Here is a 12,904-nt window from a genome sequence, read left to right as displayed (position 1 = left end):
GAATATATAAGTACACTGAGTCATGCACATCATTTAAGTGAAAATTTCAAATCTGTCCACATGTTTAAGTTATTATAAAATTGAAGGTTTGCAGGGATTCTGTGAAATGGGACATGGAACAAATTCAGTTTTGGGAGCGATCCGGATCACTGTCAGGATCCAGGAATTTCTTCAGGATACTTGGGGAAACTTATTGGGAGATTGTGTTGGGGTGGACTAGAACTGCTTGGTGGAGTTTTTCATTCCTTTACATTTAGTGCTTTTTTAGTTTAGATTGTGACTGCGTTTGATACAGTTGATCACAACATTTAAATCTGGCACCACTGCGGCCAATCACCTGAGTGCAGACTCAGTTGGTTTTGGACATTCTCAGTCAGCAGGACGATGAGTGTGAAATTGCTTGACTCTACGAAGCACATGGCAAGAATGTCCACCATCAGGAGGGGAATCATCCACGATATGAATTCGGTCACAGAGGGCCATATCAGAGCTAGCACCAGCAGCGAACTGATGCCGGTTGTCTTCTGGCTGGCGTTCAAGTAGCGCAGTGGATAATTATATGATCAAGTTCAGGTGTGTGTGTGTGCGTGTGTCTGTGACACCCGTATGGTGGGAAGAAGCGGTGAGCAGTGAAGATCATTCTGTCCCTGCAGCAACTAGGAATCTGTGGTTCTTGCTTTAGTCAAGTCTCGATTTGCCGACCACGAATGTTTTCCTTGGAGGAGTTAACCAGCCGCCCTTGTCTCACCTGCAGCTCGTTCAGAACTTTTTTATTTGATTTCAACGTTTATTTCATTCTGATTTCCACTTCTGCACAGCACTTTGTCACAAACCTGTCAAGTGTTTTTAAATGCTATGTTAATAAACGTAGTCTGGCTCAGCGGACTCAGATTGTGGCTGCTGTGTGTGGTCACATGTTTCCTGGCGTCGCGGTGGTAGCAGCTGTGTGTGGAAGAGACTCCTCAGTGAGGCGAAAGACACCATGTGGATGCCTGTGCTCATCTTCATCGCCACCTGGATTCTAGGTAAATATTGATCCTCACTTGTATCTTATCATTATCATATTCATGAAAAGCCAGAGGAGTAAACTCATGGAGTGATTCAGAATTGATATTTTGTGTCGACTGGAGACATCTTTGTGTTTCTACTCTTCGCCTTCCTTCAGTCAAGCAGGACCAGACTCAGTGACTGACTTGAAACAAATCAAGGTAGAAGACACAGTCCGGGCCGGGAGGCCGGGGATATGACCGGCCCCTTTAAAACCCATTATAGCTCCTCATTATCGTTGCTTTCGTACTGCAGCTTGCAAGGGCAGGGTGCATAAGGTCAAATAAGGTGGACTGAGAGAAAGGTAGCGCACTGTTTTCAGTGCTTTAACCTCAGCTCCCTTAGTCTTGACATTTTGTCAAGTCGGTGACTCAGTCTGACTGGAGCGTCCTATGTAACAGCGTGAGGAAGGTGTGCTCCCTGTCACCCCCGTATATGCTGAGGCACCCAGCTGCCCCCCAACGTGCTGCCACGCCAAGATAGCCCTGTAACTTCCAGTCCTACTCCGCCCGTTTCCACCTCTGGCCATAGAGCTGTGCTTTGTGGGAGAAGCTGGTGGCCTGCTGCAACCGTCCAGCTGACTCCTCAACACTGGAAACTGTCTGCCCTCAGTGCTCCTTTCAAACAGGAGCCTCAAGCTATCAGGAGGGACACCGCCTGCTCAGCAACATCTGGTCAGTGTTGTCAGCCCAGTTTGGTGGTGTTTTACTTCATTTCAACAGTCTTCAGCAGTGTTCTTTACTCGAAACATGTTTTTTTACACTTCAAAAGTCAGCTTCCTCCTGACCACAGCGGCGGAAACTCTGAACCTGTCTCTTCTCTGAAGCTGAATTTCAGCAGTGCAGAGATAAGACGCTGATGTCCTGATAAGTCGCCCATACGCTTGTGAAATGACGCACGACAGATTTCACCACCGAAATGTTCCATTAGTAAAGATTTGAGGGTTTTTGCTTCTGACAAGCTTTGACCTCCAGGTTTGGCTAGTATTCTAACTCCCCCGCTTGTCTCACTCATTGTGTGTTTCACTTGTGCTCAGAGTCAGCGACTTCAAGCAGGTGGTCTCACCATGGAAGAGTGCAATCAGTATAACTTAGGAGGGTTCTTCTCTCTGGTCCACAGAAGGATCTACAGCCGAGTATCTGGAGGTGAGTCCTTCAGACTGGCTGGAGTTCTCGTGCGATGACCAGGAGCAGGGCCATCACATGAGGTGCGACGTATACGTCAGGTGTAGTGGGACTCCCAGACAAGAGGACTGGTTGCCCTGCAACAGCACTATCTGCATCAACATCGGCTCTACAAGAAGAAAGGACACACCTGAGGTAGACTCCGAGTCTGGGGAGGATGTCAGAAACATTACTGTGCAGGACCCAGTGGAGATGCACGTCAAAGATCCTGGCTGCGAGGACGGTCAGTCACGGATTCATCAGTCCTAGTCTTGAAGCCTCTGTCAACGTTTTGTGTCTGTGATGTCAGATGTTCTACTTAACAGTTCTCCTGCTGTCAGGAAATGTCAGGAGACAGTGAACGTGGCTAGCTAGCGGTGATGATGGTGCAGTGGGCGCACAGATGGTGAAGGTTCTCTTCCCCACAGAGATCCTGACATTCATGGTGATGGTGACTGGTGAAGGATCCTTCTCACACTCGTTTGTGTTCAAATCCAAGACATATGTGGAGAAGTTCCTCTGCAAAGGCAGAGATGAATTGAGCTGTCGCTTCCTAGACCTTCACAACAATGACAGTAGCAGCAACATCAGCTTGCATATGAGAGAGGTGAACAAGGAAGACCTCAGTATCTACTGGTATGGAGTTAAGGGAGCCAGCCACCCTCAGGACTGGTTCTTCTTCCTGAGATTTGCCCTAGTCGTCGGTGAGTGTTCACTCATCTGATCATTATTCCTGGATTATTATTCTGGTAATTCACATCTAACCTTCTGGTATTCTGCTAACTATTCTTCTCTCAGTTCCATCACTGTCACCACGACTTCCAGTTGTTACAAGTAATAACTCTGACGTGCACGGTGGAACTTCTGCACGCTTGAAGGATGGAGGTGCTCTTCTAGGGAGGGAGGTTCCAGGGGTCATCTACAGTTCTGGACTGAGTGCTGGTCTCTGTTTGCAGCCGTGCTGCTGATCTGTGGCCTGGTATTGTCCGTCATCATGCTGCTGCTGGTCTCACTGCTTGTCTACAAAGGTGAATCTATCTCAACACCCCGATCGCAGTCTTCTGTTTCAACATGAGATTGAGTCTGGTTTGTGGCCTTGCGCTGTAGTCCAACCCTCTGACAATGAGGATGTTCAACTGACATGCATTTTCCCTCTGCAGGTCACATAACTGCTTTTGACATCACTGGCGGTAAAAGTATCAACAGCCAAAACAAGAAGAGGATTTTATTTGTTCTTTCTTCTTCTGCAGTGTGTTCACAGAAGCACAGATGTGGGGAGGATGGTGAGAGTGAAGACGTCAACGAGGTCAATGACAGCAACATGGTGAGTCTGGACAACTGGAAATAAAACTGAATCTTGTTCATAACTGTAAAGATGTAGAAAGAAATTGTGTTGAATAATTATTTTGTGAAAGTGAAAGTAAAGGGAAAGTAAATCCTGTTTGTTCGGTCAGTGAATTGGCAGCTCTGATTCATGTCTTCTCCCTTTGATAGAACAACTATGAGGAGATCTTACCTGGGAATGTGGCCAAAACCATCTACGTCACTGCCCACTTTAGCACCAACCACCATCACCCTAGCGACGGCAACTCCACTGTGACCCTCAAACGTTCCGACTACTCCACAGAGCATCTGTACTCCACCCTCAGTCCCCCTCTTCAGTAATGATCCCCATGTTGTGGAGTCACTTTATGACAATATAGCTTCCTGTATCCTGACATGTTCATACGGCTTGCCTTTCTGCCAATTGAAAGGAGTCTTCTCTTTGAAAAGACAAGAGCAGAACCGAATGTTGGAGATTGAAATTATTGGTCAACGTTGGCATGATGGAACCAAAAACATGATCAACAGAAATTTGTATCAGATTTGATACAAAATAGAAGTTAGTATGAAGCATTTCTGAAATAAATGGATTTGCATTCTTTTGCACTGATTTTTGTTTCATTGGACAGTTATGTCGGACATTTGATAATAAATATATAAAAGAAGACATTTCTATATTATAATAAATACTAGAATATATTTCATTTTGTAATATGTAGTTAAAAGTATCAGCTAGCAACGCTAGAGGGATAAAGATAAACATATTTCCAAAGTATGCTACGCGCAAAAATATTAAGTAACGCTTTTTAGCGTTTATTTTGATTGAGATTCGTTAAAAGGTTAGAAAGCGGAACGTTTCTTCAGCGGAACGTTTCTTCAGTCTGTGTTATTTCTCTTGATGACGTCTGCTGTTGCACCGCGGCGGAAGCGGCTCTTGTGTTACCGCCACGTCGGAATATCATCTGAAGCGTCCAGTTCCACGGTCATCTAAAATTCCTAGAGTGTTTGTCTTATAACAGCCATCATGGTGAGACCGGAGTTTGACCTGTCTGCTCTTATATGCCGACTCATGTTGTTTCGAGCTTCCTGTAGTTGCTTCCGTGCAGTTAGCCTTAAACCTGCCGTGCTAACTTGGGTCGCTGCTACCTAAATTCTCTGCGATAACGATGTAAATGTTGCTTTCAGGTGTCCGTCATAAACACAGTGGACACGTCCCACGAAGATATGATCGTAAGTGATATTTCCTATTTTATGTAACGTAGTGAAGCTGCTTTCCTATAGTTACTGGATCATATAGTTTTGTTTCCCATTATGCTTAGTATGAATGTGTTTCTTTACTATCTGCTCTTGTAATGTTGACCCGCCATCGTAATCAAAAGTAAATTTACTTCCAGCCATGTGTTTGCGCCATTTAATTTTTTGTTAGATTTGGGGACAATAAAAGCTGCCGCCAGCAAACAGGTCTCAGTGTTTACTTTTTCCTATTATAGCATGACGCTCAGATGGATTATTATGGTACGCGACTAGCCACATGCTCTTCTGATCGGACCGTGAAGATCTTTGACGTAAGAAATGGGGGCCAGATCCTTGTTGCAGACCTCAGAGGGTAAGTCCATGGATCAAAAGCACCGTTATCTAAAGTAGTTTCAGACAGTAGTTTTGTTTCAGATGAAAGAAAAGCATAGGGTAATCGTTTACAGTTTAAATGGGAGTTTCAATATTTCTAGCATAGATAACTGAAAGTTATTGTGTGTGGTTTGCAGCCATGAAGGTCCGGTGTGGCAAGTGGCCTGGGCTCACCCCATGTTTGGCAACATACTGGCATCCTGCTCCTACGACAGAAAAGTCATCATCTGGAAGGAGGAGGGTGGAACCTGGGACAAGATGTACGAGTACACTGGTCATGAGTCATCTGGTCAGTGCGAGAGTTTCATAAACACATGGTAGTTATACGGTCATGGAGTTTTCAAGGTGGTGCTTGTGGTTTTCCAGTGAACTCAGTATGCTGGGGTCCGTACGACTTTGGTTTGATCCTGGCATGTGGCAGCTCAGATGGAGCCATTTCCCTCCTGACGTTCACTGGAGATCAACAGTGGGACTACAAAAAGATTAACAACGCTCACACTGTAAGAATTTTTCACTTTAAGAGCTTCTCTCTCTCTCTCTCTCTCTCTGGGCCCCGTCCATGGTCTCACCATGATGGCTCGAGAGAGAGATATGATATGATATGATATGATGCTTTTAAATCCTGAGGACTTCTCTTCTGTCTTTGAGATTTTCCAGTTATTGCCATGTTTCCTCTTAGTTTTATCGCATGCACTCACAGAAGATTTCTGTCTCAGAGGATCTGTGGTAGGACAGTGTCTTAATGTGGGCACTGTGACCCACAGACATGAAGTTCAGTGTGAAATAGTTCTATTCTCATGTGTGGGGCCTCTCGCTCATAAAACATCTCTTAAGGTTTAGAAATTCAGTTTTTCTCACTAAGTGGACAGTGATACAAAAAAGCATTCCTGTAAAGTCTATGGTGGAAACCTAAGCTGGACCATGTCAAAAGTGTCGACCAGTGATGCGATGTCTTGACACCAACATGATTCATGCTCGCTCATTATACAGATTGGCTGTAACGCAGTCAGCTGGGCTCCAGCCGTCGTTCCTGGAAGTCTCATCGATCAGCCGTCGGGACAGAAGCCAAACTACATCAAACGCTTTGTGTCAGGCGGCTGTGACAACCTGGTCAAACTCTGGAAGTGAGTCGCAACTGTCTTCCTGTCACATGTGCTTGTTAGCACAAGCTGGTTTCCTTCTGAAAAGCTGATAAGCACACTACAGAGGCGCCACGCTGATTTTCATCAAGGATGTGATGTTTCAACTTCATCTTTCACTCATCTGCTTTTTGTGCCGTCAGACTTGAATGCTGTTTTTTTAAGAGCCAGTGTTCATAAGCACAAAGTTCCCGAATGCATCAGTGTTTTGTTCACTTCATGAATGTACTCTGGTTCCATATTTGAATGTCTGCATGTAACATTAAAACATGTAGCGACACTGGTTTGACCAAAGTTCTATCGCCTGTAACTAAAGGCAAACACACGCTGCACTACCAATGCCTTCACTTGCTGTCCACAGGGAGGAGGACGGTCAGTGGAAGGAGGACCAGAAATTGGAGGCTCACAGTGATTGGGTGAGAGACGTTGGCTGGGCCCCGTCCATTGGTCTGCCCACCAGCACCATCGCCAGCTGCTCCCAGGTACTTGCTCTTCCTGTGGCACAATTCTCTGGCTGTAATTTAGATTTACTTCCACTGGAGGGAGCCAGATATGACTTTTCGTTTAGCTGCTGGTGTTCAGAAGCTTGTAATCATCAATCACCTTCTTCCACCAGGATGGCCGGGTCTTCATCTGGACGTGTGATGACCCCGCTGGGAACACTTGGACGGCCAAACTGCTGCACAAGTTCAACGACGTGGTCTGGCACGTCAGCTGGTCCATCACCGGGAACATCCTGGCCGTGTCTGGAGGTGACAACAAGGTGAGCGTTCGGGTGCGAGCCATCAAAGGTGGCACCAGTTCATAACCCGTTTCTCCTGTGTGCAGGTGACTCTGTGGAAGGAGTCGATGGACGGGCAGTGGGCCTGTATCAGCGACGTCAGCAAAGGCCAGGGCGCCGTCTCTGCCATCACAGACTCGCAGCAGGCCGAGCAGTGACACACACACACAGAATCTGTAAATGATGTGGGACTGGTCAGCTAATGTTTAGGGTTCTCATATTTGGAAATTATTGACTGCCCAGACTGAATCTCAACCAGATGACCTAGAAAATCAAAAAAAAAAATGTGTGAATCATTGACTCCACTCCAGAACTGGTGCCTAGCCGTTCCCCTCGAAACATTCCGACTGTTGACTGGCTCATTGATATTTGTTGGTTATCAGAGTCTGGGAAACGTAATGCTTGTGTATCAGGTCACTCGGTGCTGGAAGTAGACCGGTCATGTACACGGACAAGATTAACTCAGCGTCGGAATGTTTTCTTTAAAGTTGTTCTGGTGGTCTTACGTGAAAGCCAAAAGCTTCTTATCCATCTGACACAGTTTTATAAGCCTGTCTAAACAAGTGTTGGTGAAAATGAATGCTTATGTTGTGATTAAATAATTAATATTGAAAACGTCCAGCCTACTTTTTTTTCTTCCTCTTAAAGAACAGTGATGTTTGTGAGGTCATGACCAGGTGTTCAAATTTTATGTTAATTTTATTAACTGGTTAGCTGGTTGAATTCTTCTGAAGTGCCATACGACTATTAACCCCTTCACGCCAAGTCTCACCAAGATGTTACAAGCCTTTTATCACATGGCAATCGTCCTGCCATGTCCATACACTCAGACTCTGAGTCAGGCTTTTGCTCATAAGTTAAAAGTTAAAGAACAATAAATATTTTGAACTAAGTGAAATTGCAATTCTGTGAAGCGCCATCTGCTGGTGAACCGTGGTACAACAACCTGGACATATTGGAAATATTCCCGGAATGGGTGCGTGGGTGCTGCTGTCTCTCCCATTTAACAAGACTCGTCCAGGTGAACAAGTCATCGACCTGGACATTCTTGAGCCGTCTTTTGGACAGAGAAATGGCTCTGTTCTACTGTAGTTTGTGTGTATTCATCAGTGGGGCTTTGTGACTAGCCTGCAAACGTGACACCCGATCTACTTTCGCCCCTCCTCCCTGACCTCCTGGAGCTTTAAAAAGCAGATGCCTGGCTGAGACCAGGCTCACCTGCTCATCGCACCTGCATCCTTCACCTCCATCATGAGTCTGAGTCGAACCAAGCGGATCAGCTCCAGCAGTTCAGTCAGGAACAGTGGGAGCAGCACCAGGAGGGTGAGCGGCTACGGACCGGGTCAGAGTGGCTTCAGTGGTGTCTCCCTGAGCAGCAGCTCACTGTATGCCGGCACCAATGGTCAGCACCACGCCCTGAGCCCCACGCTCACCTCCCTGTCGGTCAACAAGAGCTTGCTGGCCCCCCTGAACCTGGAGATTGACCCGAGTCTGTCCCTGAGCCGGGCCCACGAGAAGGAGCAGATCAAGAGCCTCAACAACAGATTTGCGAGCTTCATTGACAAGGTAAAGTCTTTGGTATTAATCTGGCTGGTGCTGGAGCAGATGAGCACACCGTGGGTCACACCACCTTTGATGGCGACTGACCACTGCGGACCAGAATCACAGTAGCAAGGACGGACACCTCCTCATTGACAGGATGGTGGTCATAATGTAATTGAGGACTGTTGTGCTTCTCTGCTCAATGAGTTGACTTGTTTACCTTTTGAAGCGACTGTTGATGAAATGACAATGAGAATGAAAAAGATGATGCTTGCTTCTGGCTCAGCACTTTTCTATCTTCACCACATTCGCAGTGGCTCCTGTTGTGTCCTCAGCATCACACGAGTCACAGATGTTTCTATCCAGTTTCACCTACAAGGTTGTGTTGAGGTCAAGCTATGACCCATGACACTCCCTGCTGTCTCTTCACTATTTGATGAACCGCCTCTGCACCTCCTTCACCAATTCCTTCAAGCTGCTCCCTGATTTTCATTGCTTCCCTCTTCCTCTCCTCATGTTGTCAGACATTTTCTTTACACACACCAACCCAAGAGGGCATTGCCCACTCTGTATTCAACTCATTATTCAATGACCACATAAACCACCTCATGAAGAAGTTATCTGTCCACCATCTCCAGGGACAGCCCTGTGCCAGGCGCACCGGAAAAGGATGGTGTAACATATTCTGTAGGTGGCGCTCTCTAGTTTCTCTCCAGAGACAGCACCATGTTGTCACAGTGCAGAGCAGTTCTGGGAATGTCGCCGATTCTCACGGAGTCGCTGGCATACGCTCACAAAAGACTCTTTGTCACTTGAGCTTGGATCCGTTTCAGAGTCCGGGCCTGCTTATCAGAACCTGGCTGACGTTCCATGACACTGAAAGTTGATACACGTCGATGGCAGGAAAGTATTGCAGTGAGCGACCTGGAGGGGGACTTGCAAGAGTCAAGTGTCTGGGTCCCTCCCAGGCCAGCAGTTTGAGGGTTAATGAGGTGACCCTGCTATTACGGGAAATAAGACCCGACCTGCTGAATCCTAGAACATCCTTCACTCGACTCGTGCAGAGAATCACCAAGATATTCGTGGCGAGGAGAACTTCTGAAGCCATCTTTCTCTCACCTGCAGACCCAGAAATGGTGAAAGCATCCCAGTCTTTATACAGCCATTTAATCTGGACATTTGAGCTCCCCGTCCCATATCACTGACCGCCAATGTAACCTGATGAACCGGGACACCGCAGCGGGGCCTCGCAACTGAACTGGTCTTTGTGATACTCTACAAAAGGTTTTTGTGTGATACCCAGCCGCAGGGAGGAAACTGGACCCGAGCAGCCGGAAGGAAAATCCGGTGTTCATATCCAATCGGCGCTGGATATGAGCTCGGGGGGGGGGGGGAACACTCATCAAGCAAGGGCCAGGACTCCCTACTCCCAAGGTCTTCATGAGGGCATATGTTGATCAATTTTCATATTCAGAACCTCCAACTCTGATCTCCATCATGTGGACCAGCTCTGGACCACAGAACTGGATTCCTCCTGGTCTTCCTGGTCTGTCTACTGCTGAAGGAAATTAATGTGCCAATGAAAGTATTGCTATGACCCTGTTCTAAAAGATCTAATGGGTCTAACACCTCCACAGGTCCGGTTCTTGGAGCAGCAGAACAAAATGCTTGAGACCAAGCTGGAGCTGCTGCAGGGTCAGGGTGCATGCCGATCCAACGTGGAGCCGCTGTTTGAAGCCTACATGGCCGGTCTGCGGCGCCAGATGGACCTGGTCAACAACGACAAGATCAAGCTGGATGGGGAGCTGAGGAACATGCAGGCCCTGGTGGAGGACTTCAAGCACAAGTCAGAGCCTCCACAGACACTGACGGCGTGGACGTGTAGCGAGTGAGGGACGGATGGGTCGGCTCACCACTGATGATTCCTCTGTTGTGTTGCAGATATGAGGATGAGATCAACAAGAGGAACAATCTGGAGAACGACTTCGTCATCCGTAAGAAGGTCAGCAAACGCACAAACACACACTGACAAGCTGCGTCTCATTGGTCGAATGATTGCGAGGACAGTGGCCTTTAGTGGCTTGATTTGACAGATGGTCTTACACACAGTGGCTTGACGTTTAAGAACCTGTCATCTGTTGACTTTAATGACCAGGCATCCAGTGACTTGATGCTATAAAGTAACTTGATTTTACAAGTTTGTTTCTGATGACTAGCCAGTGAATGAACATCATACGAATGGACGTTTCAGTACCTGCTGTCTGGTGACTTGATGTTAGACACTGACTGGTTGTTTCAGGGCTTGACATCAAAAGATTCAATGTCATATCAAGACTCAATGTTTCTTTGACTCTCATTTGACTCAGTGTTTCGTATTCTGTCGTCTCATGACTCGCCTTTATTGACCTTCACTCTGATGAGTGTCTTCATGCTCAGGACGTGGACTCAGCGTACCTGGTGAAGGCCGACCTGGAAGACAAAGTTGGAGCTCTGACCGATGAAATCAACTTCCTGCGTAACATCTACGAGGAGGTGTGTCTCAGAACCTGTGTCTGGGAACTCCTGCTTGCAGGGTTACCACATCCAGTGACTGGTGCTGGTCAGTCGGTACATGACCTCCTCAAGTAACAGGGTTCCTCCCTGTGACCCAGGAGCTCCGGGAGCTGCAGGCCAGCATCAAGGACACCTCTGTGGTGGTGCAGATGGACAACAGTCGCAGTCTGAACATGGAGCAGATCGTCGCCGAGGTCAAATCTCAGTACGAGGACATCGCAGCCCGCAGCCGGGAGGAGGCCGAGGCCTGGTACAAAAGCAAGGTGAGAGGTTGAGACCAACCCGGCAGAACAGGTGACAGGAGCTGACTTAACAGTGGTGCTCTTCTTGCCCAGTTTGACCAGATGTCGGTGCAAGCCAGTCAGTTTGGTGACGAGCTCCGGGTGGTGAAAGGAGAAGTAGCTGAAGTCGGTCGACTGATCGGTCGCCTGCAGAGCGAGATTGAGGCCGTCAAAGCTCAGGTAGTCCTCAGCCTCCACATCTGAAGACCTGATGTCACTCTTTTGACTGACCCCGGCTGTGGTCCACTCAGCGTGCCGGGCTGGAGAACCAACTGGCTGAGTCCGAGGAGCGGGGAGAACTGGCAGTGAAGGAGGCCAAAGCTCGGACCCGGGACCTGGAAGACGCCCTGCAGAGAGCCAAACAGGACATGGCCCGGCAGCTCAGAGAGTACCAGGTCAGCATGTCACTAAAGCGGAGTGGCTTGATCGGTAGGGTTGTGAGGCTAACACCTCCGCTTTCCCTGTGATCACATCCAGGATCTGATGAACCTCAAGCTGGCGCTGGACATCGAGATCGCCACCTACAGGAAGCTGTTAGAAGGAGAGGAGGACAGGTGAGTGGCACGTCTGCTCCTCCTTCTGGACCTCCTGTGAATTCCTCTTCTCTTGTCTCCAGACTGGGTCAGCAAGCCGTGCTCGGCATCCACTCTGTCTCCAACTACAGTGAGTACCCCACTACTCCCACATCCCTAACTTCAGGTTTGTCTCATGAACTTCTGCATCTAGGTTCCAAAACTACCAACGGTCACCTTCAGAGCGGCAGCATCAGTTCTCCTGCCACCAAACTGTTGATCAAGACCACCGAAACCAGAGACCAGTCCAGATACAGCACCCACTGACCTGCCACTGAATCTGGGAGCTGCAGACTTAGAAGGACCACCAATGAAAACGTAGCCGTGAATTAGGTGATGTTTAGTGTTGAGATTAGATTAGAAAAGTTTTGAAATATTCAACGTCGGCTGACTTTTGGATCCCACGGTCATCGTGTTGTCCAGCTGCGTCACGCTGACTGGGTCACAATAATCTCAGAGTAGCTGGATCTTATTATAGCTCTGTTTCCTTCAGTGTTTGTCTGTCTGCACATCAACGGTTAGTTAGGCCGGGGCTGGTGACATATATGTGTTGGTGGGACATGATGTTGGGAATATTTGAATGCATCTGATGACATCACTGTACGCATGTTAGAACTTGTTCTGTCAGTTGTTGGTTTGAATAAATGTCTTGGTGACACATCTGGTTCATTGGTTTGATCACAGAACGGTCTTCATTTTAGAGAACACAGCTTCGTCTCTTTGAGCCTAGAGGAACTCACCTTCTCCTGCATCGGACAAGAGATGAGAAGTTTCAACAGAAGCTCATGCTGTGACCACATTACTTTTATTTGACGTCATCCATCTCAGCTCTCCTTTGACTTGGACTTAGAGTCGCAGATCCCTCGCTGTCGACAGA

The 12,904-nt window shown here is 47.6% G+C and overlaps 3 protein-coding genes across 3 annotated transcripts; all 3 read left to right on the top strand.

The window, feature by feature from the left end:
• The first annotated feature begins 982 nt into the window (after positions 1 to 982).
• LOC128761007 (uncharacterized) lies at positions 983 to 4,075 on the top strand. The gene is made up of 7 exons (XM_053868836.1): positions 983 to 1,025; positions 2,167 to 2,454; positions 2,639 to 2,914; positions 3,009 to 3,095; positions 3,167 to 3,238; positions 3,371 to 3,534; positions 3,705 to 4,075. Exons 1-7 carry the CDS (start codon positions 983 to 985, stop codon positions 3,873 to 3,875), a joined length of 1,101 nt encoding a protein of 366 aa, XP_053724811.1. The 3' UTR covers positions 3,876 to 4,075.
• Positions 4,076 to 4,438: 363 nt separating this feature from the next.
• sec13 (SEC13 homolog, nuclear pore and COPII coat complex component) lies at positions 4,439 to 7,709 on the top strand. Its single transcript, XM_053868437.1, has 9 exons — positions 4,439 to 4,560; positions 4,719 to 4,763; positions 5,024 to 5,139; positions 5,297 to 5,448; positions 5,526 to 5,659; positions 6,150 to 6,283; positions 6,660 to 6,780; positions 6,915 to 7,061; positions 7,127 to 7,709. Exons 1-9 carry the CDS (start codon positions 4,558 to 4,560, stop codon positions 7,235 to 7,237), a joined length of 963 nt encoding a protein of 320 aa, XP_053724412.1. The 5' UTR covers positions 4,439 to 4,557; the 3' UTR covers positions 7,238 to 7,709.
• A 336-nt stretch (positions 7,710 to 8,045) lies between these two features.
• On the top strand, positions 8,046 to 12,674 carry si:dkey-222f2.1 (intermediate filament protein ON3). Its single transcript, XM_053867530.1, has 10 exons — positions 8,046 to 8,645; positions 10,259 to 10,467; positions 10,563 to 10,623; positions 11,058 to 11,153; positions 11,273 to 11,437; positions 11,510 to 11,635; positions 11,707 to 11,850; positions 11,933 to 12,009; positions 12,072 to 12,118; positions 12,182 to 12,674. The coding sequence occupies exons 1-10, from the start codon at positions 8,331 to 8,333 to the stop codon at positions 12,292 to 12,294; spliced, it is 1,353 nt and encodes a 450-aa protein (XP_053723505.1). The 5' UTR covers positions 8,046 to 8,330; the 3' UTR covers positions 12,295 to 12,674.
• Positions 12,675 to 12,904: the final 230 nt, after the last annotated feature.

This window comes from Synchiropus splendidus, chromosome 6, assembly GCF_027744825.2.
Source record: "Synchiropus splendidus isolate RoL2022-P1 chromosome 6, RoL_Sspl_1.0, whole genome shotgun sequence".
Taxonomy (NCBI): Eukaryota; Metazoa; Chordata; class Actinopteri; order Syngnathiformes; family Callionymidae; genus Synchiropus; species Synchiropus splendidus.
The sequence above is the reverse complement of the archived record's forward strand: the minus strand, read 5'-3'. Positions and strand labels throughout refer to the sequence as shown.

Excerpts from the sequence above, each read along its gene's own strand:
- LOC128761007 (XM_053868836.1), top strand. The coding sequence starts at position 983 with ATGTGGATGCCTGTGCTCATCTTCATCGCCACCTGGATTCTAG. Across the intron at positions 3,096-3,166 it reads TGCACGCTTGAAGGATGGAG|CCGTGCTGCTGATCTGTGGC; the intron begins GTGCTCTTCTAG and ends CTCTGTTTGCAG. Across the intron at positions 3,535-3,704 it reads AGGTCAATGACAGCAACATG|AACAACTATGAGGAGATCTT; the intron begins GTGAGTCTGGAC and ends TCCCTTTGATAG.
- sec13 (XM_053868437.1), top strand. Across the intron at positions 4,764-5,023 it reads CGTCCCACGAAGATATGATC|CATGACGCTCAGATGGATTA; the intron begins GTAAGTGATATT and ends TTCCTATTATAG. Across the intron at positions 6,781-6,914 it reads CCATCGCCAGCTGCTCCCAG|GATGGCCGGGTCTTCATCTG; the intron begins GTACTTGCTCTT and ends TTCTTCCACCAG.
- si:dkey-222f2.1 (XM_053867530.1), top strand. The coding sequence starts at position 8,331 with ATGAGTCTGAGTCGAACCAAGCGGATCAGCTCCAGCAGTTCAGTCAGG. Across the intron at positions 11,438-11,509 it reads AGGCCTGGTACAAAAGCAAG|TTTGACCAGATGTCGGTGCA; the intron begins GTGAGAGGTTGA and ends CTTCTTGCCCAG. Across the intron at positions 11,636-11,706 it reads TTGAGGCCGTCAAAGCTCAG|CGTGCCGGGCTGGAGAACCA; the intron begins GTAGTCCTCAGC and ends TGGTCCACTCAG.